Raw genomic sequence first — 27,399 nt, 5'->3', positions numbered from 1 at the left:
TGTATGTACTTTAACCTAATTGGAAAGATGCTTCTGAATTTGGTTATACTCATTTTCTAATACTCGTACATACATTAGCATTGCTCCAGCTGCACTTATTGTTCTCTACGCGTCCTGTAGGCCGAAGTCTGCCTCCATCACTCGCATCACTGACTCTTGCGTGCCCTCGCTGAAATTAATTTTATTAAAACCCCACCCCAGCAAGCTGATTCGAACTATATCCCCTGGTCATAAGGTGTAGATTACATTACATGCACACCGACTATGTCGTATCGATGCAAACTCAAAACAGGAGTATGAAATGAAAGCGCTCAGTATATTTTATCGTTTATTTTATCCGGTATACGATTTCCATAAACACATGGCGATGAATATATGGATTCTGTACATTCAATATCAAAGTAAACAATACAATGTATATAATAAAATGTAAATATATATCATTATGATCTATTAAATTATGTTGGCACCGAGATGCGACACAGAAGTATCGAATGGACGCTAAGTACGAATAGAGGCGTGTCGCGAGCGCGCCGGCTGGAGCGGGCGACACGGGCGACGCGAGCGAACAATATAGATAGCCCGTAGCAAATCATTGCTAATAGTAAGTGTCTTGTAAACGTACGTGCAACCAGTCTTCCAAATTAACTATTTGATAGCTAATCTTGTCATGGAAATATGTGTTTAATTGAACAATGTCCGCTCGCGTCGCAGTCCGGCCGGCGCGGGCGCGGGCACGAGGTGCGGGGGCCGCGGAGCGAACAACTAAACAAATGACAACCAAACAACTACCGGGGCCCGGAGGACCGCCAACATACACCACGAGGACAGAGAGAGGGGTGCGAAGGACCAAGAGACTCCAAAACAGTGACAACAGACGACATCCTACAGAATGATACCACACAACAAGCACATACAGAAGGACCACCCATGAGAACACCTAGCAACAGACAGCTGCGTCGTCAAACGAAACAAACTGACTAAACAGAAGACTGTCGAGATATTGTGAGGTGTAATCCTTCTGTGCATGAATTTGTGTTGATAGCCAGCGAGCTAGACACGACAGAAATGGCAGGAGAAGGGACACAGAGGTTCTACGTAGCTCCTTAACTAACTACATCGAATTCCGCATGGACGGATCATTATAACATCATCCAGGTACGAACGAAACAACGACTTTTTGTTTTGGCTTCATTCATATCTGGCGGGAGACAATAGTAGAGTGATGAGTTAGATATTTTGAAAAGTTTGGAGTACACTGAATCATTAGATCAACACGGAAAAAATACTCGCAAATTAAAACATTTTTCGTTGGTTTTCCGCAAATAATCGTCAAAATAATTGATGCTCATAAAGATGTAGATGTGTTTGTAGGTCACCCGCCAGATACAAACAAAGCCACAATATATTAATTAGAATTACATTATCTTTTCCAAACTCATTGTCCAATTGACGATAAACGCTCAGACATACAAAAATACATCTCGCTACGGCTAACAAACTAACGACAGTGGTTACTGGATAAACTCTCAGACTGACGCGCGGCCGGCGCCTGCGCCCGCGCCTCTCACTAGCACAATCTTAACAACCAGACTAACTTATACACAGTGTGTGTGCGTGTGTGTGGACGGCAGGTCTCACACACACATACTCACCTTATAATTCGGGCTACACATAGAGACAGCGTCGAGTATCAGAAGAAACGAAACGAACCCAACAGACCAACACCAATACCAACTTCGAACATTTGATCAAAACCCCTTACTCTACGAGATTGTTGCAAAAATTGTGGTAGCAAATATTATTAGTATCTTGTCCATACAAAAAACGTCCGATCTAAACGGACGACTAAAATTGACATCGAAATTTACATGATTCAGTTTAAGCTATGATACATACGTATTATACTTTAAGAATTTGACATCTATATAAAATATATTATAGTTATCTGCTAGCCTGGACCCGGGCGCGGCGCTGACGTTACCGCCCAGCCCGCTTCCACCACTTTTTATATTTATTGCTATACATTGCTGCACACGACCGAGGAGCACTCGGCGTTCCTCCCACTCAGCGCGCAATGCTCCTGCGAGCTGAGCTTGACTCGGCCGGCGGCGGCACGCGTGACGTCAGCTCCGCGCCTCGTATTGCTTGACAACTAGCACATGAGCTTACTCTCACTTAACATTAACATTATATCTTTATCTTTTGGTGTTCACATTGCACGATTTATTCACTTTCCTTTATAAAATACGAACAAAACGTAATAATCGACCATATATTTATAATAATCAATATAAGAAAAATCTATTTTTTTAATATTAAAATATCAACAATTTGGCACATTCGTTTCCTGTTTATATTACGTTAGAAAATAAGAGGACAGGAAGTTGGAGAGAAGAGAACGAAGGGGATACAAGGGTTAGGCCTCGGGCGCGCGGCCGCGAGCGCGCGTGACGTCACGCGAGCGCGGCCGCGCGCCGCTAGATACACACGAGTACAGACACGCTAGAGTAACCGATAGACACGTCATACAGAAGGTAGCTACGAAGACTAGAGTAGGAGATAGACTTACAAGTCAGCTCGTCTTGGACGAGTAACAACGCATTCCTGCGAATGCTTGAGTTTGTACCACCACCACTTACACCACACACCACTACACATCACTTGTGTCCGCGACACCACTCCACACGTAATGTCCAGCTTGATCATGATGAGATCCAGAAGAAACTTGCTTGACAACACTTTTTTCATATTTCTTGTTCTGCAACTGTTCTGATCCAAGTTTTTGCTCTTTAACTTTCTCTAACTTTCTATTCAATGATATCAGAAAGCAATCTACTGAAGACAATTTCACGCTCTACGACTGATTTGTACTTTTGGTTTGCGTAACGCAAGGCGATGCCATTAGAGTTGCAGAACAAGAAAACTCGTGGAGATTCTCCCATCACGCTGCGTTCAGTCTTTGTCCTACGCGCGGACTGCGATTGTTGTAGCCGCGAGCATCAGCAGCGCGGTGGATAGTGTAGGGGGCGCGTTGGGCGCGTGGTTGTGCAGCGCGCGGACCGTGTGTCGGGCGGGCGCGGGCGAGGGGGGCGCGGCGCGGCGCGGGAACACGGCCACCGCGCCCGAGCTGCCGGCCGCGGCCACGCACCACACCTCGTCGGGCTCGGCCACGTGCAGCACGGCGCGCCAGCAGTGCTGCGCTAGGTCGGGTGCCAGCGCGCCCTCGCCCGCCAGCCCCACGCCCCCCGCGCCCCCCGCGCGCAGCCACCGCACGCGCACGCCGCGCCCGCACGCGCCGCACTCCAGCCGCCACCCGCCCGCCGCCGGCTCCGCACTCAGCGCTGTCGCCGTCGCGCCACCTACACACACATGGCTACACTGCACCCTGCCACAAACTGCTACTCGACTTATATTATTTACCGAGGGTGATTTTTAAAGAAAAGTCTGGTTCTTTGAAAATATGTTTTTGATGGCTACCGAACACAGAAAGACTGAAATAAAGGGCAAAGAGGCGTACTCTCAAATCGGAAGCAAAACCAAATATTTAGTGGTCCTGAGCCAGCCGAGTGAGCAAAAAAATGATATTAGAACCACTAAGAACTCTAACACAATGACCTATTAGCTATAATGTGTACTCACCGGTAACTTTTAGCGTGACTCGCTTGAGCTCTCTGAGCCGCATGAGGTCCGGCGCGCGCGCCCCCACACACCGGTACTCGCCGCCTTCTTGGTATAACGCGTCCTTTATGCCTGGGGGAAAATGCTCTCATTCAAATATGCGGCCACTACAACAGCATCAGCTGTTCCTCTACCACCAACATGAACCAGTGACGTACCCAACACGCCGTGTGCGTGATGCGAGCCGGCGGGCGCCCACGACTCGCTGGAGTTGCCCACCACGCGCCGCCACCAGCATCCCACGCTGCCTGCACACACCAACACAATCAATCAGGCACAACTCACCGGTGCTTACCGAGAGCTTGTATCTCACATGAACAATCTAAAATAGTTATATACCTAAACGACTTCCAGTGAAAAATATGACAGGTACTATACAGTATAAACATTACACATTTCTTGACGTACTTTATCATAAATCTCGGGCTGCTTAAAACCGTGATTGTCGTAGCTATCGCTGTTTGATGACCTCTATTTTCAGCAGTGGACAGTGTATTAAAACTATGAGTACTGTCTGCTTACCTTTCGGGCAGTGTAGCTGTACGTTCCCGCCGAGCGGCACCTCCACCTTCTGGTGGTCCGGCTCCTCCGCCTCGGCCTCCGGCTCTGGTGCCGGCTCCGTGTTAGCTTCCGGAGCTGTTCCAAAGGCATATGACCACGATGAATACAAACAGTTGTATTTTTTTATAACTAGCTTGAGATTCGAATCAAATCAAATCAAATCAAATTCATTTATTGTTGTCACAGGTAAAATATGGTTCTTAGAATTAAACATGTATAGAATCGCTGTAACATACCTTTGAGGTGTACAATGTCATAATGAGAAGAAAATAATTATTTTGAATACTCAATTACTTACAAGTTTAGCTAGGTAGGTACATCACTTAATTATCTCGAGGTTTTAATCATGTCATACATTCATTAAAATATTTATGTCAGCACTTATAGTCAATTAAAGAATAAAGGATTTATATTTATGCATATGTCACAGTTAATTATTAGAATAAGTCAAGATTTTTATCCTCTAGAAACTCATTAATTGAATAATACACTTTGGATATTAGAAACTTTTTGAGTTTCAGTTTAAATAAAGTAATGTTAGGAATATTTTTTATACATTCTGGTATCGAAATAAACGTGGATGACTACTTTTGGATTATCAACCAATAACCGAACGAAATGGTTTATGTATGCTTATGGTTCGCAAAAAAAATGTTTAAGTAGTCGTATCTTTTGAATAGTCGCCAAAAGAATGATCTACCGGATCTAACTTCCAAAGCGTCTAAAATAAGATATAAAAATTTGTAAAATCCGCTCCTCAGACATTATCATCTCTGCCAAAACCTCGCTTTTGTCCTTTGAATCATACACAAAATTTATCAAGAAATCAGAAACGAAAATATGCGACGGCCTAAACAACATTGTATACTCACTCATAACATTAAGGTAGTACCCGATGGAGGAGTAGTCGGTGTCGAGCCAGGTGGCGCGGCACCGGTACCAGCCGGCGTGCGCGGCGCGCAGGGCGCCCCAGCGGAGCGTGGCTGAGCCGCGCGCGCCCTCGTCGCCGGCCTCCAGCGGGGGCGGCGAGCTGGGCCACGACACACGCGTATTATACGAGGTGGTACTATGGTGATATCGCACAAAACCTACGAATAATTAAAGCAACAAAAGGGGGGTTGAGGGGGAGTGGAAAATGTGCATGAGATCTTGCCAGGGTTAAAAATGGACCCAGCATCGCGATAGATAACGGCTAACCTCAGCAAACAAGTCACTTATATTAGACTCCTCCGGCCTCCGGTGGTGCTCGCTAGTGCTCGGATACAATAATACCGCTATATAATTTCGTGGAGAATCTTAATCTTGGAAAACGAGCTTAAGAATGAATAACCATTTCAATTGAAATCCACTTTCCATAGTTAAATTAGCTGAGAGTTTTGTGTACCTTCCGATAGTTCCAAGTTGTGATTAATAGCATCAACATAATTAAATATTAATCTCTGAAAAGGGGCACTTAAACACTTGTCACGGACAAATAACATGGGTTGTATAAAGTGTACAAACAATAAAGTTAAACAACAGTTTAGTAGTTACGACACTTGTAACAAACTTATGGAAACAAAGGTAAAGAGTGATCTAAATATGTAACGAGGACGATGCCACGGCGACCGCTGTCAGGGTGACGCGACCTTGAAGCACTCGGTGAAGGTCACACTACCCCCCTCCGCACCTCAGGACAGGGGGGGAGGGTGACGGGCAAAGACACGGGAAACAGAATCAGAGCGACAGTTGTCACCCACCTTTTGTCTTTTGTCCCATCGTTCATTCGCGTCGAGCTTCGTCCGTGCCGCTTCTAGCGACTATGTTACATTGTTTGGAAGAAACCAGTCGCATTTAAGTTGTATGTTATATAATACCCTTTCGACAAAGTTCAAAAATATTGATACTACTTTTAATAGACACTTTATCTTATGTGTAAAGAAAATTTTGACATACTTGTGACGAAAATCGCGTAACAGTAAAGGGAGCCTTTGACCTATGCATACCTGGTAGGGTTAGCATCGTCACGCAGCCACCAGGCGCGCGCGGGCGGGTTGGCGTCGACGTCACAGCGCAGCGCCGCCGCGCCGCCCGCCGCCAGCGCCACGCCGAACCCCGGCCAGCGAGAGATCACGAACGATGGAGGATCTACGTCAATACAACACAAGTCACCCTCATCAACAATCCTTCGGCGGTAGTATATGTCAAGGGGATACATAGCTAGAACAGTCAGCATCAAAACTGGATGAAAAAACGCACATTTACGAATAAGAACGAAATTACAAAAGGTATTTTTAACGGCTCTTGTAAATCTTTCTAGCCTCTCTTGGTCTTTTTTTGCTCTCTATGTATATGATAGGCATAAAAGCAACTTGAGGAAAGTCTATATCTGGCAGAGGACCTCGGCAGACTGAATTTACTGATAGATATGTAGGGCTGGGAGAAGATAAAAAATCACTGGCAGGTTACCAATATCTGATTCCAATTTGGAACTCAACGTTATTTAGTAACCGTCATCTAGTTATAATCGTATATGTTCTTTTTTTGTTTTCTATTCACTTGATACAAAATACCACCTAAAGTTAACTTTACTCAGATGATTAAAACAGTACGATACAGATGTTAATTCATAAGCCTTAGTAAACAGTAAAATGTTAGGATGATGGAGTATCCGCGCGCCTCGCTCCCGCGGGTGCGATCCCGTGCCCGTGTACGATGCTGCTATAATCATACGCTGCTAATATTTGAGTAGCCAGAACTTTCAACACAATTTACATATATTTTTATAATATATGGAGTAGGTACTGGACTCATGTGAAATGTATTTGCTTATATCTTAAGCCTGTGTCTGTGCTTGGAGTCGGCTTGCGAGCTATAGTTATGGTAATGAAACATTTAAGACGCTTTATAAGTAATACCAAATTAACCAAATTTGTATCCAATCAAGCCACTTCAATAATTTGCTCTATATTAATGCTAGGTAAGGCTGAAAATTCTTTCTGTTTCAGAAGAAGACAGAAGTATCCTTTGCACAACTACCGGTAGCCAAAGTAACCAAGTAATTTCCCTAAAATTTTGAAGAGATTTCAGAATTCAACCGTTACTTTCGTTATAGCACTCACAGGTAACGTGTATCTCCAGCTTGGCAGACATGAGATGCGGGGGCGGGGTGCTGGCGGGGGGCGCGGGGGGCGCGGGGGCCGCGGCGGGCCCCGCGACGCTGGCGGGCGTGCGCTGGCGCGCGTCGCACTGCAGCGTGGCGTTGTGCAGCTCGCGAGCCGCCGTCACCACCGCGTGCGATACCGATACGCCTTCTGGTTATCCCAACAATGATATAAAAGTCCTCCTTACGAGTAGTAAAAGTCTTCTTGTTCCAATACAGTACACGGATTACTGCTTAAATATGGAATTCAACACAAAAATACGACTTTCACATCTTCTCGAGGGGGGATTATCTAAAAACCTTTGGGTTCATATTATTCTGTGGTATGATATGACTTACCGATGGAGTAATTGGTGTGGTGTATGCGGAGGTAAGGGCGGTGGTCGAGCGCCGGCTCCAGCGCCAGGAGTCGCCAGGATAGTTCCGGTGGAGGCACACCACCTAACATCAGGACCTCATGTAGTAAAACATACATAACAATGTGAACTTTTATCAATAAAGGCTATCAAAAAGTTCCACTAAAACGAACATTTCTGAACGACAGCAGGATCTAAAAATTTCAACATCCAATTAGTGTAACAACCTTCAAAATATTTTACCTAAATCTGTCGCCCAAAGGACAAAAAAACTACAGCTTAATTTTATTTTGTCCGGATCAAGTCAAAATGATTTACAAACACCTGTTATAATCAACCATCTTATCTGTACCTTTTCTGCAACAGAACCTGTATAAGTTCAGGACCTCTCCATCATCTATAAAGACTGGTTGTTTACCTTCAGCCACGCAGCGCACCTCGAGCTCGGTCTTGTCGCGCACCGGCACCCACGTGTTGCCCGCGTCCAGCCGCCGCCCGTCCACCGCCAGGTACACCGACCGCACCGGCTCTGCACCAACACACATACACTCAACTCACGAATACCTACATGTTACACACTATGGAGGGGGGGGGGAGATATAAATGCGTAAACATAACTTTCATTTTGAGGCCGATTTCCGGGTACTTTTAAAACGTTACAGTGGTGACTCTAGTTGCACGGTTCCAAAGCTTCATTTGTACGCAGAAGAACCAAGAGACTCGAATGTCTAAAACTTGCTAAACTCCAATAGACAATGATCACAGTAATTTGGCTGTCCCACCAGCAAGTCTTTTAAGCTAGAATTTGAAGACACTAGGTATGCGATGCAAAGCGGTTTTGTAAAACTCCACAATAGTCTTCAAGTTTCTTATTTAGTATGTTAGTAACACTAGCCTCAATTATACCACCGCTTACATTGTGAAGGAGCAAACTCAACACAAGTTTATTATGAGATGTGACCGAAGTAAGTTTCCAGACGCGAACAAAACTAACAACATTAATCTTAAAAGTTTCACCGCCTTCAGTGTGCTTAGGATTACTGCAAATATCAGCTGATAAACTACAATGTCTGGACGTGATTATTTTCATAAGTACCTAATATATCCCTCATGTATTTTGAAACAGCAAGCGATAAGCACCTTATGGGTACATTTTTTGGTTTCTCCTCATACTTGTCGAGTCGATGGTAGACCCAATTTCAGTTTAAGTACAGCAAGTTGCAGCCAAAATAAGAGACCTTGGCAAAGACGTCATTTAATGTCCAGGTCAATATGATGACAAAATTTTAAGCTTTCAGGATGTTAAGACGTGGAAAGAAAGTCTATAGAAGAAATAGATGGTTACACCAGTAAGTGGGTCATAGTTATGTCAGAAGCATCATATTCGTGGTGAAGGTTATGAAGGTTCTAAGATCGCAAGTACTCACCATAGATAAGCAGGTTGATAGGTTTCCCGGACACGGTGTTGCCGTTGTGGTCGTTGTGCGTGCAGCGCCAGGCGGCAGCGTCACCCCGCGTGGCGCGCCCCACCACCACGGCGCCACCGTCGCGCCACACGCCCTCGCCCCCCGCGCCCCCCGCGACCCCGCCACGCAGGCTCAGCGGCTCCCCGTCCTTGTACCACCGCACGTCGCTGGAGTTGCTGACGTCACACTCGATGCGCGCGCGGGCGTGCGCTTCCACCAGAAGCTCGCGCTCGAATTTTGGTACCTAGTGCAACAAGTACAAGTTATATTGAGTGACTATCAAGGGAAGTGCTCTTTCTATCTGTAATTTATAAAATGTAAGTGTGAGTCTACTTTGCCGGACTCGGAACATTTTCTGCCGCCTTTACCTGCCTACTTCCTAGCTCCTAGCAGTTGGCAAAGGAAAACTGAAGATAAACAGCTGGCACTTTTTATGATGACAATTAGTGAAGTCAAAGAAATCAACTGCTTAAAAATTCTCTAATAAGATTCGAAATTCCAACGAAAAGTTACTGCCGAAAGGGACTGAGGAATATTGTCAAATATCTAACAACGTTAAAATTAAAATGATAACAAATGGTCAAACAGACGACAATCAGAGTCGAGCCGCGCAGCTGTGCGCCTGTGGCGGGGGGGGGGGGGCGGGAGGGGGGGCGAGACCTGCCGAGATTGTAATTACGTTATAACTTGTACTAATGAAGTCCGCGACGGTTTGTAAGAAAAATAACAAGCTTACATAATAACGAGCCGAATTTATTTACTGAAGCTAACGAGGACCGGGCTGAGGGGAGCACACCGCCTGCTGGTGACTGACTCTCTGTGACAACTTGATGGGATATCTCAAGTGATATATTCAGATCTACAGATAGCGTCATCTGGACGCTTGCTATTGTTTCTTTCCTGCTGTTTGCATTTGCTATAGTTCTTTTCCTGTAGGCGGCTATGGAGCAGCCACTTAAAAGTCAAGCTTTTTATTGACACTTTTGGGATAACAAAACACATGGACATAGGACAGCACGCGTTTTGCTCATCAAATCAAGACCAGTTTTTCCTTGATTGCTGGGAAGTTTGTTGCTCTGTTTCTTCTCTCACAGCAAAAGCACTTAGGAAGCGGTGAAGGGTGGGCGAAACTGGATGCTGCCCAATGTAATCAGACTTTCAAAAACTGCTACTTAGTAGCCTAATTTGAATAAATGACTTATGATTGCCGTTCAGTAGCAAGTGTCAGTATTGTTGTGTGGTAGGTAGGTACCTGTTGTGTGTGGTGCGGCGCGGGCTGGTCTTGCTGCGGCTTGCGCGGTGGCTGCGCGGCGGGTCGGATCACGAAGGTGTCGAGGCGCGAGGAGGCGCGCGGCCCGGGCGCGGCGCCCGCGTCTCCGATAGCGTCGCGCACCGCACCGCGGATGTTCAGGATCGTGTCGCCTGTCTTCACGCGACGGGAGCCACTGCTTGTCTATACAATACACGAATACAAGCCTCATTTAATTATAGGCTCTAATCAAATCTACTTGACTGTCTAGCTAGACAAGTGGTGTTGCTATAAGGGAGGTCTTGGGTTCCATTCCCACCCAAGAATGTTTTTTTGTGTGAAGAAAAGAAGACTTGTGATATTCACGATTACTTATTCCGTTTCAAGTAATTTATTTTAACTATGTTTTGATTTAGAAAAGTGTATAAATGTTGAATCAGTTTCGTAGTAGTCATGATACAAGCTTTGCTTAGTTCAGGACTAGATGCCGTTGAGTAAGAGTTGTAGAGGACATATAACGATTTAGGAAGTTTTAAAGTATGATAGCATGGATTGAGGTGGTTTCTTTTTTTTCACTACTACAATAATATTACTTTGAAACTGGTAGTAAAATGGTATTTTCAGGCCACGGTTTAGTACAAGCGTACCGACGGTACCGACCTAAATATTTCAACCTTATTTCAAAGGATATATATATACACATATATCCTGCAGCTTTTATTACTATTTCATATTATACAAGTAAACTCCCCGTGAGGGTGATTTGAGCAATAGGATTTTCTGTAAACACGACGAGAGCACTGCACAGCTTTAATAAGGATCGCCATTATCTCAATATTTGTTTTGAATTCCAAACCAGTTCACTTAATCCTATTAATTAATTTCAGCTTAAAATAGTATTAAAAGTTTACCAACAGCGTACATATTTAATTAAAGTAATTTAACACAACGGGTATAAATTGCGAACGCCTCTTAATCTAAGTTTAAAAACACAGGCTTCACATAATTAAACCGAGAAAGATTAATTTAACAATGAAGTTTATGAGGCAATTACACGAGACGGGTGGAGCCGGGTGACGCGCCTGTATCGTGTACAATACCAACATGTTCGAGGCATAAGTGGTGTGTATTTTAAGATAGTTGAATGTCAAAGGTTCAAATACTTTGTTATGACAATGCTGTCTGCGGAGATTTATCAGAGCTCTTAAATTAAATAGGTTAACTTAAATTGTTGTACACGAAGCTCATCCTCTAATATACTTAATATTACAAATACTCAAATTAACTCTAGTTACAATCTCGTCATAACAAATTTCCGTATATATTATGTACCATGAATTGATAGTTAGAAAATTAACAATAGCTACTAGTTAATAGTGTACCAACCTTGGGTGCCCGCTCCCAGTCCTGTCCGCTACTGCGTTTGGTCCTCACATCGTGAGTTTCTAAACCAGTGGCAGGTTCGACCTCAGTGTCGGTCGCAGCGGGCGTGATAGTCGCGTCGGTCGCATCGGTCGTGTCGGGCGTATCGTTCGTGTCGGTCGTGTCGGAGAGCACTGGGTAGAGCGGCGCGTCGCGGATCGCGTCGGCCGCGTCCGCCGGCGCCGGGGAGGCTCGCTCCGAGCTCGACCACTCGGAACCGCGCGAGAAGGGGAAGCCTGAACAAATAACACATTATTGAATACAACAAGTATACCGTTAGCCAAACGCTACTCATATTCATCGCAAAACATTTAAAGCGCAGTTACATTCAGCATAAGACCGCGTAATGTAGTCTATCTGACAGTAAGCACATGTGCCGTAAAGAGACATCAGCTTATGTGTTTATCACCATAACGTGGGAACCTTCGCCCGCCGCGACTTGCGAACTCCCAACACATAAATATTTCACGGAAAATATGTCCACAAACATGTTGTCGGGAGGGTAACAAGTTGAACCCTTCCGAGCGACGCGGGCGATGCGTGCGACCCGCCGGCTGGCGCTCACTTAGCGACCTACCTACGACCTACCTACTACCTACAGCTATAACAACAAAAAATGTTGGCGAGAAAAGAAAATTATCAAGTAATTTATAAGGAGGAGTTTACAAACAAGTCCCGGTAAACTTCCTGTAATTGGAGCGGAGTTCTGAAGACCAAGTTATTAAACAGTATATTTTGTTGGTCGTTTCACAGCGGATTATTAGAGCAAAGCCATCGATACAAGTACACATTGTGGTGTTGTCTTCTGAACGATGATTATCCTATTATCCTATATACCTATTCACTAATAAAACACTAATATCACTAAGGCTCCGCTATCTGCCCGTCACATTGGTGCTAGACTGCATCTCATTAATTGTGCCAGACCATTATTTTCACTGATACTTTAAAAATAAATATTTGTGAAGGCATCGTTGCCTTAACAAATATTTACGTACATTACGTTTGGTAAGTTCATTTTGATGGGCAACTATTTTATTTTTAAATTTTCCTGTAGCCTATTTTTACGTAACCGTCAGTGTTGCAAATGCGACTCGATCCGGTATTTTAATAAGTAATTTGAAGTTCTCTGACCGCGGCCTCGTCCCGGGAGAGCGCCGTGTGTAGTGTCACAATATTAATGAGGAACATTAATCCGTGTCGCGCGACCGACACGCGCGCGCCACGCGACACCCCCTGTAAACATACTTCGATCATTTAAAAAACTCACCAATATAATGTTGTGCATGGGGAATACTTGTCATGATAGTACTATTCAAACACTGCTTTTGATTAAATAAAATATATTATTTCTTATTAAGATGGTACCTCAAATGATGCAATTCTAACTTTATCGCATCCTATTCTCAGTGTTCTTGTAAATTAATAGCTGCCTACAGTCACTTGTTTTCATATAAAGGTCTTACGTGCCCGGCGAGGAGTAGTGGGAGGGGGAGGGGGGGGGGTCATAGTGCGGTAGTGGGACAGGCGTGACGTATGCGCGCCGGCCGGTAGTTACAAATGGCGCGCAATTAGAGCCCGCACACAAAACAACTAATTACTGAGACACCGCGGGCAACGACTCCGGGTTGCCACTTGAGTACTACGGGAAGACTGAGTGATCAACGTTTAAACTGAAATTATGTAAACTAGTTTTTCGGGACATTTTGTTGCTAAAAAACACCAGAAAATATACCTACTCCAAAACGAATTAAAAGCCTCCATCTCGACAGACCGTATGCGCAGCAAGTTCCTTAAATACAAATTTATGATTTACCTAGGGAAGAATTACGAACTATTCACCTCAACAGAGATAACTCTTAGTTCACCAGCATCCATTAGTGGTTCGGGATCTACGATTTCGTGGAGCAATCGACCGGATTCGGTCAATTTGATAAATGTTTTTGTTTAGTTAGTTTTGACCTAGTCTGTTGTTATCCAGTGAGAGATTCAGCCACCGACCGCTTATTTAAATTTATAGAATAATAAATATCTAAATACTCACGTTTTTAAATATCTCTCTATTAATTTTTTTCAAAATCAGTCCAGCCGTTTTTGTACTTGTAAATTGCATTTTCAACGGGTTTGAAACCCTAAAACTTCAGCTTGCTAGCTTATCGGGAAGTGCCTCAAAATTGAGTTACAAAATTTTAACCGTAACGACAAACAAACAAACAAGAAAGTGAGTTTATAAAAACATGGGTAAATCAAATTGAATTATCAGTCATCATTTGTACATAAAAAGCAGATGCACGAAACCAAAAGTTACAAAGTCCCCACCAGCTTCATAATACTGAACGTAATATCTCAGCAGATCAGCGTGACGTTTGCAATACGACGCCATCGCCGTGCAGATTGTATCGGCATCGTAATGAAGGTCGCGCGGGCAACGTGACGCGGTGACGTGACGGCTGCGAATGAACACCTGGGCACTGCGCGATGTGGCTGAATGAGGCGGTGCAGGGAGAGAGTATCTAATAGGTGTCATAATAGTAATGAATAGGATATGTGACGTGAAGTAAAACGGAACGCCGAAGATGAGTCAAAGTATATCAGTTTTGGTTTTGGGTTTGGTTCTCCGATCCGGAAGGTACAAATAGAAAAGTTCTTAAAAATGCATATTTTATCCGTTATCAAATTATTACACATATCTTCTCTTTCAATTTGCCACATAATAGAACATTATTTATGTGTATAAAAAAATAAATTAAATAGTCAAAGAATAATTCAGTCACTACCCCATATAAATTAAAATTTAGCTATATTATTACAGTTCGGTCATCCGTTTACATCTTCAAACATCACCTGCTCACTTAATATCTCCACAACAGACAATTTATTCCTATCTGTAAATAGTGTAGTTATCCATTTTCCATCACACATTACCCGCGCACCGTACGGCGCACGCCACACACGTGCTGCTCGCGTTCTGTCGAACATGCTCATTATCACCTCTTATTCTCCCCACCCCTCCCCCCCTCTACCCACATACCTTAAGGTGGTAAAGTCGGATAGGTGAAAACAGAAGGTCCATGACCAACGGTAATATATTAAGATGAAAGGATGTAGTAATGGAATTAATATTTCATATTATTATTTCTTTAAGTAAAGTGTTCAGAAGTAAGAAATTAATCTTTGTTTTGCGAAAATTCACAAAAAAACAATCCAACATAAAGAGACTCAGATTCAGCTTGTTCTAAATTTGAGGCATTTTTTGATCACACACAAGCTTGCACATGGTCAAGACATCAGAATATTAGATCTCTTATTCAACCTATGGAAATCCACAATCAGGGAGGATTGTGGATTTCCTATGTCTTTAATAACTTATGTCGATGCCGTATTATACGTTCAAAGTTTGTTAATTTTATTTCTTCGTCAACGTTCAACTCCTAGATTCAAACTAATTCACCTAACCTTCTGCACTTGGCTGTGGCGTGACCATCGTCGACAGACAGAAAGAGCAACAAAGGTGTGTCCCTGTCGCGAGAGATGAATGTGACGTCACGAAACAATACCCGCTGTGACGCTGTGACGTCAGCTATGTGTAGCATGTGCAGCGCTAGCCGGCGAGCAGCGGCGTGGTAACTATGGATACGTGGAGAGTCACGGAACATACGAGAGTAGTAGGAGGTGGTATTGAGGCTACGAGTTCGTGTCGGCATTAGGAGATCACGATCAACCTTGTTTTGAAGTTCGACTCACTTAAATAGAGTAACATTGTTTTTCGTAGCCCCATTGTACATTTCCCTTCTTCCGTCGTGTTTGTATGTCAAAACCCAAGCTACTGGATGCTATGTTTAATATTTTACGTTTTTGACAGAAAACAAACAAAGTATAGAATCAGAAGGAAGATAAGTAACTTTGTGACACTGGGTCCAGAGGGATTCAACAATTTTAAATCGCATTAAATTAAACTCGTCAAGCGCAAGTCGGGCACACAGTTGGGCAGGAAAAAAAAGTTCGTTTTTTATTTTTTGCTGCCGCAGCCACAGCCACATCATATATTTTGTAAATAGTGCACATCTTTCAGTTAGGAATTAAAATGGAGCCCTGGCCACACTTGGCTACGGAACTCTAGTGAAAGTAGTCTGAAAGTAACACTAAACTTCAAATAGTAAGATTAACATTAATTTTTGACAATTTAATTTAATTGACTTTAACTTGCACTACATTTGAGTCATTCAATAGCATTAGCTTTCCAGAAAAGTTACTTTTCTCCAACCCTAGTGCTGCGGCAGTATAATACCACTTCCTAATACTTTGATGTTCCATGTGTCTATATAGTAAGCGCCACGACAATTAGCGTTATGAAAAGGTACCACTTCGGCGAGTGGAGGGCGCCCCAAGTGTCGAGTGTACTCAGAGTTTGGAGTGTCGCGACACTAGCGAGCGCCGAGCTCGGTGTCTGTGCATGAACAATGTGTCGAAACTAAACGGCGGAAGCTATTGATGTGCCTTCAGACAATATGCTCTGTTCCCTTGTTAGAACTGTGTTTGCTTATAAACTTAGCGTGTTGAAGGCGGTGAGGTGAAGTTTTTATATGGTTGTCTCAGTAAGTAACTGTCAAGAGTTTCTTACAGTGGGCTTTGCATTGTAATATGTTAGTTCTACAACTCTCTTAATATGTAGTACTAAATGAACCGTGTCTTCTACAAACATATTGGTTAAAGATCTTTCAGATTCTATTAGATCTCTAGTGATCACTCCTCTTAAGTCACAAACTCACAAATTTTATCCCGTTATAATATCAGTATAGATAAAATAGTGTCAGAAATACTTAGCAAAGTAAATAAATCAGTTGCACTATATTAGTTGCAAGCTACCTGAGTTGTTCGACATAAGTGACTGTCAGATGTCAGACAAGACGGAACGGGCGCAGCTAGCGAACCTGTTCAGTGTAGGGCAGCATTATCATGACTCATTGTCTGCGCCCGATTCAAATAGATGTTGGAAGAGCTATTATTAGTCAGCAGACATCCCGGACGTCCAGTACTCGAGATTGCGCCGAGAATATGTTAGTAGTGATGTTTCCGTGATGTAAGTGATTTGATTCTGTACGAATAACTGAATTTATACGCTTTTAATTTACAAAACATAGGTAACAGGACAAACGGATACAGGAATTTAAAGAAAACAAAATAATAGTGCCGCAATGGACCATCTTAAAAGTAATAGCTGGATTTTATAACGGAAAAGAAACATTTACAAAAAGCTACATTTTATACGGTCACTTTACTAACTGTCAATTAAAAGTCCTAACTAGCTCAGACAGAAATCTTGCATCATATTGCATTAAGATAAGATTGTGAACAACCAGCTTTCTTCAGCGGTGAGTACGTCACCACCGCTGCCGGCTGATCGATACGCGATACGTCCGGGGAGGTGCAGCACGTGACGTCTGCTGAACACATCTGTCACACGCGGCGTGCTGTCCCGCGCTCAGTGTGACGTCGTGTGACGGGTGGGCGGTACTGAATTATATTACTCCATACATTTTAAAAGGAAAAAATAGTTTCTGAGACGCCACTGTTTTGTCTGTCTGCAATGACCCTTATTCCTAGATCGTTGATATTTTGACTAATGATGAACTGTGGCGCAAGAAACCTGACAAGTGCGAATCGGACTCGCAAATAAAACAGCTGTTAATAATGACAATTTCTTGTACCATCGTCACCTAACTTCGATCATTATGTTTAGTGTCTATTGACTGGGTTATTTTTACAATTTCGCGACGGAAATCTTAAAATGAAGATTAATTACTATCGATTGTCATCAATTTCTGGGTAACCAAAACCCACCTTTAAATTTACATGTCAATTACGAAAACATTCAAGTTACTTGCATAAGGACACCCAGGCCCAGAACAATCATTCTTGGATCACACAAACGTTATTTATAAGCGGAATCACACCCGCGTCAAGTGTATTAAAAAACAACACACTTATTTAAAAGTTTGTTGCTGAGTAACACACAACTTGCACTCTGATGTTATTATCAGCATTACCGGCGGTCCCTTGCGGGGCTATCCCCCACTAATCCCCAGCGCCACTGCCAGCGGGAAAATCTCTGCGATACAAATACGATATTAAAATTCCCATCTCGATCGACATGTCCCCCCCCCCTCTGGACCCCGCCAGCTCTGCACGTCTACTCGGACTGGGACCCGACACGCGGCTAAAGTGGTGAAAAGTAATTTCAACAGGCTCAATATAGAGGAATAAGGAGTTAGGGTTATTGGAGGCAGACACGCCCTAAAAATATATGTGGTTAAAAGTTAATATTTTTAAACAATACTTAAACGTATTTAAAAGCAATAAATAAATGCCAAATGGGTAAGCCAATGCTAAATACTAAATAGAATAAAATAATAATTTTAAACCAAAATCAAATGAATGTGTTTATCACAAAATACCAGCGCAATAGAGGTCGGGATATTTTAAGATAAAATATTAACTAAGTAACTTCAAAGTTAACTTTGTAAAGTTTCAATGTATTTATATAAACAACAATATTCCTCGACACCACATTTCTTGAAATAGATGCTAAATTATGATATTTGCGGAGGTCAGGGGGGGGGGGCGACCTCTGTCAATACAGCGATGGATTCATTAGCATTGCTTAATTAAAACCAGCCGTCAATTAACTCGAAATGACGATACTCCACATAATGGAGGCAGTTACTTACGAGATCGATCATTGACGAACTTCTCATCAAATAATATCAAAACCCCTTTAGAAACATTTATAGCACCAAACAAATTTTAACGATCACGACAATTATTTTGCCTCGATATTTTATAAGGCGTCTGAACCATACCAATGTCTCATTTAGTGTCTACCTTATAAATAGGATCTAACAAGGAAATTAGTTATTGTTAGATAACTCCTGCCATCCACAATATATGAATAAAGACAAAAGTCTACACGAGACATATTATATAGTTTACGACGCGTAGCAATCTCGTAGCGCTGTAGCGGCCTACGATGCTACGGTGCTACGAAGAGTCTCCCTCACGTAAATACTCAGTTCATTTAGTTAAGTCGAGACATTTTCATATTGTTAATGTTTAACGAAGGAAGTTGTCGTTATTGTTCGTCATTCTGCCGTTTGATACATTTTCACATTTTCATAATACATTAGTTTAATGGCCTACTAAAGTCGGGAAGAAAAACATATTATTTTTTATAACAGTGTTAATGTTCGGACTAAAAACCTGGTATACTTATGCAAATATTACGCATTATCTTTGTAATATAACCTGCCATCTTTAACGTGCTATTTAAAGGTAAATTTAAAAGTAAACAACGTTTAAATGTAACCTTTTCGCAACATGTTTACACTTGCCCTGTCACTGACAGCGTGTAGCTCTCGATACACGAACAGTACACAAACATGTCCGCGTCACACCGACATGTTTGTGTACTCCGCCTCAGTACACTGTCGCGTCGTGTGAACCAGTTTGCAACAAATATGTGACGACAACGAAAATAGGAAAGTAGGAGGAATTGGTACTTAGGTTAAGTGCATGTAACTATAAGAGGGAGACGGTTGATAATGAGATAATTAACTGAAAGATACATTTTTATTTTACGAGACATATTTCTTTTTAAAGACGATTGAATCAGACGAAGACGTGAGTATTAGAACGCGACTAAATAAATTAGGCAACAATAGTTACTTCCCCTATTTTCTTTATGCTCCGTGTCCTGTCAGTCGTTAATGTTACCCCTTCCCTTCCGCGTGACGTCACGCCTGATCCCCATTGATTACATTACCATCCTCGCGTCGCTACATAATTACAGAACTTTCGAGAAAAACACAATGTATTGTAATTTCTTACGATAACTTTCCTTGTAAAACAGGCTTTGTAATTTTAGTCAGATTTTATATTTGATACATTTTACAACGTGTTTTATTAAATAAAGTGGGCGCCCACTCCTTAGTAGAACTTTAATAAAGAGATAATTAGAACCTATGATATTTTATCAACAAAACGTATTTAGGTGTAAGTATTTTGATGACATGTCATATCACCAAAAGATTTGATTTTCCTCGTATAGTCGTATGTATCAAGGTTTTCTTTCACCCCGCTATGCTATATCTTTGATATCCAATATAAACTAATAAATGTATTATTAGCGACCAAAATATTACTTTCATATACATTATTATACCACGTAACCGAGGTTCTTTGGTGTCTTCTCATGTCTTTTCTCATCCAGTAATAGTTTAGAATAATTAGAATTAACAAAAAACGGTGCTTACGGTTATAAACGTCACATAGTCTGTAGTCTAAAAGTGTCTGTTACCGTACACGAATACCAACTGGATCACTAGACATAAAACAACCACGATAAAAATTGAAAGTTCGCTTTAACAAACACATCACTATTATTATAAGTGACTCTTATCCCTGTATTACTGCTAATGCTTTATCCAGAATATTCATCTATCTTTCCAAAACTAAAATAAGTAATTATTTTTGTCGGTATCCCGTTCATACATGGCTGGCAGTACGCCGGCTCGGCGGACACCCGACACTGCAGCGCGCGCGTGTGTGTGTGTGCGACGCACCGAGATCGATACCTACCAGCAAATGAGCACGCGGTACGCGGTAGGACTACTACACACGGGGTATTGGATTACGATATCATGTCGACCATACAACTGCACGTTTATTGCGTGTTCCGAAAAATGGTTTAACTATGTTATTATCAAATACACTGCAATCTCGGTTTTCAGAAGAGGTGTCGATGTAGATCATATAATTTTTTTTGGCAATATTTTTTTTCAAAGTTTATACAAACTGATGTGACTGCGATTCAAAGATAGGCTACCGTTTTATCCAAGAAAATACCGCTTCATATTATATAATGTACTAATAATAATCTCTTTTTGCATGTGATGTGCAGTTTCAAATAGGGTTAGATACTGGTAGAAGACTGAATACTGTGAACCTTCTGAGTCGCGCCTGCATGTTGGCGCCGGCTAGCACACATGCACACACACATACACATACACACACGCGTATACCGTGTCTACGCGCTCACATATCGGTGCTGCAGTGGATTCATTATTTTCAAACGATATATTCGTTTCAAAGTATTTATCAACCCGAATACATGTTATGGGTATTCCCGGCAGTATCTAGATTTACTACAGATTATACATTTCATAGGAATACAGTCAATACGCAAGCTTATATTCTATTAGAAAAGATACAGTAGCTTTTAGTTTTACAGTAGTGTTGACCGCATCACCCGTCTGGACTTTGCTGTAAAAGTAACGTATCTGTTAGGCCAAGGCAGTTGCACTTTCTCTCTATATGACTGGCGGTCCTTGATTGACGGCCTGTCAAAATAAGTAGTTAGCACGCTTGTAATAAGATTAGTCGCTTTACTGGAGTTACCCCACACCCTCCCTCCCGCTTGCCCCCCCCCCCGCCTCCTTTTTCACAGAACAGTGAAACAATAGTAGTCGTCGAACAATGGGGAACTTATTTAAACTTGTATTTTTGTTAACGAAACAGTTTTTGTGGATCGAGTTCGAAACGAGTTCCGACTCATCGGCCAATGTTAGTAACTCGCCAAGCGAGGCGACGTGGGGGGAGAGGGGGGGTAATTGTGTGTCGGAGACCACTGGTGGATGTATAGTAGACATATGAGGTCTGATGATGAGGGATCCCATGTATAAGAAACGTTGATGTACCCCGAGTGTCCAAGTATGCGAGCAGTACTCTACTTCTGGGTAAACCTCGTATCGCATCAATGCATTTTATAATACCATAATACCTACTATAAATAACAATATTATTATTAGTTACCAATACGAGGTATAAGGCTCTCATCAAGTTTGAACTATTTATTTAATGGTAAATCAAAAGATTTGTTGACAATCTTTAAATCACACGCACGACAATAACTAACGATCTGATGACACGTGACACGGACAAGTTTCCCGAAGGGCCGGTCGCGGCTGGTCCCCGCTCGGCCCTCGCCGCAGGGCCGCGTCGCGCTGAGCTCGGCTCTACTGCCCTGTGATCGTGCCCTAGAGACATGGAGATAACTCCTCTCGTGTCAGATAAGGCAGCTTCATAATGTTCCATCATATATGTATCATACTAGCTGTTGCTCGCAACTTCATCCGCTTGGTAATGAGGATATATTATATGTAGAGTAGGATTTTACAAATCAGCTTAAAAGTTTTAAAGTAATCGTGAAATGGCTCGGTATTGCTGTTATTTTAAAACAGTGATCTCCTGAGATATTAATTGAAAGTGTGAACTCTAAAGGGCAACTTAGTTCCAAACTAATTATTTGTTCCGCTATTTATTTTGATGAGGAATAACACCATTTTATAAAATAATCGTTTTTTCAGAACTAATTTTATTTCTTTGCTCTGCTTCTATATCCGCTCTATGCGTGATAAAATAGTATATTATATCCATCCTTTAAATAATGTAGCCTTATATTGGTGAAGGAACATCAAAAATCAAACTTTTCTTCGTTAAAATATTAGAACAGAAGAAAGTACCTATCTGAATTATACTTATTGGCAGGAGCCGGGAAGACTAATAGGAATTAGTCTTCACTAGAAGAAGAGTGATCTGGTTCTAAGATATACACAATTCGTTATGTTATCATAATAGCCTTATCTAGCTCAAGCCGTTATGCGTTGGTTATCTTATCAGCTTGTAAGTATATCTGCTTGTCTTGTCATAATAGTATTCAGAAAATAGAAAAGATTACAGCTTAGTAGTTGTAACTCCATTTATGTCTAAGTAGAGTGCTCGCTGGTGGTAGAGAGTTTCCGTTTGTAATGAAAACGCGGCGATCAACAAATTGTCGACAATCAGCATTAATATTGATGAGCGTCCGGCGCTCTACCGCGACCGACCAGTCGCCAGGAACATGCAGAAGAATCATATACCAGTCGTAAAGTTTGAAAAAAATAACTCTACATGACAGATATCCCTGTTTGGAAAGTTTTAAAAACTTGTAAGACCTACTGAGACAGCCGTAAAAGAAAACCTATGAGCCAGTAATCCTCCTATACCTTCTTAATTGATCTTCTGCTATTTACGTCTATTGTGGTCGCGGCTACGTTCTTAGCCGCAGCCTATGAATATATTAGCCGGGGAGTAATAACGTTTTTAAAATAATTCTTTCATTCGGCTTCCTTCCGTATCCGCTACGGGAAGACGCCGCGGAGTCGCCGGGAGAGTGTGGGGGGAGGGGGAGGAAATTCGGGGGACAGGGGAGAGGGGAACGGTAGAACATTTTTTAACGGATTGTTCTCGGCGTCGGTGAGTGGCGAGGTGACGGCGCCCATTACCGAACAAAACCGAACGTTCCGAGTGATTATCCGCGAATAGCTCTCACTGCTCGTAAAGCGTTCTATTCAACATTCATTTGTATCTTTACGTTACAGCGAGTTTCAACCGCTCACAAATAATTAAATCAAACAGCTTTCACATGAATGATTCCTAGCAACAATTGTGGCGATCGTAGCTATAATGCTACGGAAGCTACGAATAGCCACACAGACAAAAGTACATACATTTTATTATCTTGGTAACACAACTTCTTTGTAACGATAGCTGAATGTTACAAAGCTCGTAGCAACTGCGTACGCTATAAATAAGAAAAGAAGCCAATGCACTTAGGTAACATAGTACGCCGATCACAGTCGTAGCACATAAGTTCGATCACAGAGCTACGAGTCCGAACTACAATGTGCTACATGGAGTAGTGACCGGCAAAGTGAGTTCTGAAGTCAAAATCAAAATCAAAATTCATTTATTCAAATTAGGCTACTAGTAGCACTTTTTGAAGGTCAGATTACATTGGACAGCACCCGGTTTCGATCACCCTTCACCGCTTCCTAAGTGCTTTTGCTGTGAGAGAAGAAACGGCGCAACAAACTCCCCAGCAGCACGCTGTCATACCGTTTACAAAATTATCATATAGTACAATAAAAAAATAAGTGTGTAGGTGTCATGCCAAACAAACAAAAATTTGAGATCGCTGCATCTAAGCCAATATAAAATTAAACTGTAAGTAGATACTAAGGCCAAGGTCAGCAGACCGACCAGCCACCGCAAGCAGCACCCGTTCACGAGTATAAGTCTTGCGTAGCGCATAATGTGTGTCATTCATCGTGGAAATGTAATTGCAAGCCCCCACCGCTGCGGGCAGCCCCCTGTGTTGTGAATGTTGCGATGTTTCATTCAGTAGGTTGCGGCAAATAATATCAAATTATGTATGAGTTAATTGTTACCTGTCTACCATCCCGTGACTTACGCTGTGTTGTTAGTGGATTTAATACAGAATATTATAACAACATGCCGTCGGTCTTAAAGTATGTATAATTTTTTCGTTGTTTAGAAATTCTATGAAATGTCGAAAATAATAAACAGTTGAGAGATGAATATAGCTCAAATAATATGGTTGTTAGATCGTGTTTAAGACTAAGTGAATAATAATTTTAATTGAATTTATTAAATGTAATTGTTTAAGCCGTATGTTTCTTTTCTGATAAATAAATAAATAAAGTAAACTTCTTCTTCTAATAAATAAATTCTTATTAGCTAATTAATCTGTGACATAAATAGATTTTTACACCCCATATGCAATCAGCTGCCCGTTTCAAATTCACACTTGTTTCGAACTTGCACTCGGGCTAACTGCGCTAACTGTCTCGATCATTAGCCACTAGGCCGCCTCACACGGTTGGTAATGTTCGTAATGTTCCGCTCAGCCTCCGCGGTATCTCCGTTATCTCGGGATCGATGGCGGCTCTTTATTCCGCGCTCGTTAGCGATGGATCACATTCGAGGCCTGAGCGATGCGACGCGGTGAGATATTACACTAATATACGTACGTACTTATAGGTAAAGACTGTGTGTATTAGTGAGGAATTCGGTAATCTGTGGTACTTAGCAATACCACCTTAGTTATTTTTTAATGTTTCTTTTTTAATTCCTACTACTGGTCATTATTGGCTATCCTAAGCCGATTTACAGCAGTCCTTAAGAGTTGTTGTTATCCCACCAAGAGACCCAAAAAAATAATGAATAATTGACTATTAGATATAGATAGTAACAAACATTGTGAGAACAGTCATTTGTTCATAGAATGTAAATTATACATCGCACGGTAAGTAATTCCTTTATTCATGTGTTGACGGCAGTCGCCTTGAGCGAAACAGCAGTTTAAACGATAATAAACATGAAAAAAATACAAGCACTTTTTACGTAAAACACAGTTAAATAGACAGCAGCATGTATACGCCTTAATGCGTTTAAGTTTTTACAACCAAAAAATTGTTGCCAATATTTTTTGCAGAAGAACAGAAAAAAGTTATTAGTGATTTTTACCATCGGTGCAGTAGATTACAGACACTCACAGAATGTGTACGAGTGTAGTGACCGTGATCCTACATCTGTGTGAGTGTTAGGGGAGATCGTTTAGTGACAAGTGGGATCTATACAAGACGAAATAACTGTCTGAGAGGGAAATCTCACATCGGGACGTCCGACACTGATTTATTGCATGCTTAACGATGCGCAGATAGTAGAGCCACTGTAGGGTGCGTCGAAATGGGAGCCATTTGAGGCAGCATTGTCTATACTGGCATGAACATTAAGTAGTATTTCAACTAAAGATAGCCTTAAAGATACACTATAGAGTCTAAAGTGTTTACTTTTGAGAGAACAACGAGGCGTACGCTTTAATTTTGTAGAGAATTAACATTTCAACATTCGGACATTTTGTAGAGCGTTTGAAGAAGCGCGGGCGATGCGATATCTTACTAAAAGTTACATAATGGAAACTATAAATCACAAGACAGGTTGTAGAGTATCACTACCATTACAGAAATGATCGTCTATCATTGATTGTCTTAGCTAACTCGGTAACAGCGCTACGTTGAGATAATGCTCAGTGGATACATTACAGGAAGCCCCCGCGACCGGCTCCGTCCTAAAGTAAACCGAAGCGCTTCGGAGCCCCCCCCCCCTGCACACCCCGCCCCGGCCGCGCCCCGAGTGCGTGTACAAACAATAAATAAAGAGGCGCGCGACTTCCATCTCATAGGTTTAGAGTAAAGCTCTCGTAATTAAATCTCTCCATTAACTTGATGGTGAGATAACGCGGCTTATATGGGCGCGGGGGCAAGGGGAGCTGCCCTACTGTGCGGGGGCTACACACGTCGGGGGTGACACGGATTTTTGATTCGTTAGAAACATAACCGCAAGTAAACCGCAGCGGTGAGTGTAACACGTCCCTAGAGACGCGCGGAGAGCAACTCGCATCGCTATCACTACTCGTAAATGTAAACCAGTTCACTCGAGGGATGAGAAACAGAAACTGGTTTTGAGATGTGTTATCAGAAAGTCATGATTTTGAGTAACCAAAGAGGATATATGGAATTTTGCACAGCTGCCTGTCCGTCTATCACATGGTCTGTGATAGCAAGTTAGCGTTAACATGCTCGTGACACCCCGACACGCATTACTATCATGTCATGGGCTTCCGTTTTTAGGGTACTGGATCCCAAAAATCCAGGTTAAGCAACAGTAGTATGGTGCTTAATCAATAAGTTATGTTACTTGAAATTTATTGGTAAGAGAGTAAAGTGACACTTGACTTACCTGTAAGGAAGGTGAAGTATAGGAGCGTGGAGAGCAGGGTGCGCGTGCGACGCGCGGGGCGGGGCAAGGGGCGGGGCCAAGGTGCGGCCAGCCTATAGACGGGCGGCATGGCGGCGGGGGGCGGGGTAGGGGCGAGGGAGAGGCGCGCGCGGCAGAGCGAGACAGAGGGCCGGCGGCGCAGGCGCAACGCTCATCTCCACGGACGCTGCATCTGCAACAACATTACGACACTTGTATAAGCATTTACTTACTAAAACTACAACACTAAAAAGAATACGGTCGTATATTTTTGAGAAAGTCACATTTAAATTAGTACTTTGCTTGTGCTAGGATCGAACCTGCACCCCGTGCATACAAATCCATTTACAGAACTGCAAGCCCACCACGGCATATCATCTAAAATGCAGGTATAGCTATACAATAGCGGTCATTTTTAGTAGCTTTAAACTCATCAGAATAAAGCTTTGCCTGTCCACTGTGAGGTACGCACTATAACTGCTTTTGTACTAGCTGGTACTGGATGCTAGAACTTTTCCAGGAAGTGTGAGTCACGCGTGTCTGGCGGTACACACCGCGCCCCGTCTTGCGGGGGTCATAGTGTACCCCTACCTAAGGGGGTCCGGGGGTCGTGCAGGGGTCGTAGGGGGTGGGGTCTTCCCGATCGTGTTTCTGCAGTGGAAGGAAGTGTTTAGGTGGCTTCCTCCGCGCTGCGCTGCGAGGCGGAAGCTCGCGGCTTCCCGCCACACTGGCCTGCATTGAGGTTTGTGTTTGCTACTTACTGATAGTATAACAATACACTTATCAATAAGACTGATAGACGTAGTT

General features: G+C 42.5%; 1 protein-coding gene across 1 annotated transcript; it reads right to left on the bottom strand.

The window, feature by feature from the left end:
* Window positions 1–315: 315 nt before the first annotated feature.
* On the bottom strand, window positions 316–26,683 carry LOC113501416. Its single transcript, XM_026882545.1, has 13 exons — window positions 26,575–26,683; window positions 11,842–12,113; window positions 10,459–10,659; window positions 9,168–9,450; window positions 8,159–8,269; window positions 7,724–7,825; window positions 7,344–7,535; window positions 6,228–6,369; window positions 5,115–5,272; window positions 4,204–4,317; window positions 3,840–3,929; window positions 3,643–3,753; window positions 316–3,362 (listed from the first exon to the last, which is right to left on the bottom strand). Exons 1-13 carry the CDS (start codon window positions 26,681–26,683, stop codon window positions 2,968–2,970), a joined length of 2,280 nt encoding a protein of 759 aa, XP_026738346.1. The 3' UTR covers window positions 316–2,967.
* Between the last annotated feature and the right edge of the window lie 716 nt (window positions 26,684–27,399).

This window comes from Trichoplusia ni, chromosome 15, assembly GCF_003590095.1.
Source record: "Trichoplusia ni isolate ovarian cell line Hi5 chromosome 15, tn1, whole genome shotgun sequence".
NCBI classification, from domain to species: Eukaryota; Metazoa; Arthropoda; class Insecta; order Lepidoptera; family Noctuidae; genus Trichoplusia; species Trichoplusia ni.
This window is presented reverse-complemented; position numbering and strand designations above follow the sequence as displayed.

Excerpts from the sequence above, each read along its gene's own strand:
- LOC113501416 (XM_026882545.1), bottom strand. The coding sequence starts at position 26,683 with ATGCCGCCCGTCTATAGGCTGGCCGCACCTTGGCCCCGCCCCTTGCCC. Across the intron at positions 7,536-7,723 it reads CCACACCAATTACTCCATCG|AAGGCGTATCGGTATCGCAC; the intron begins GTAAGTCATATC and ends TGGGATAACCAG. Across the intron at positions 3,363-3,642 it reads AGTCACGCTAAAAGTTACCG|GTGGCGCGACGGCGACAGCG; the intron begins GTGAGTACACAT and ends ATGTGTGTGTAG.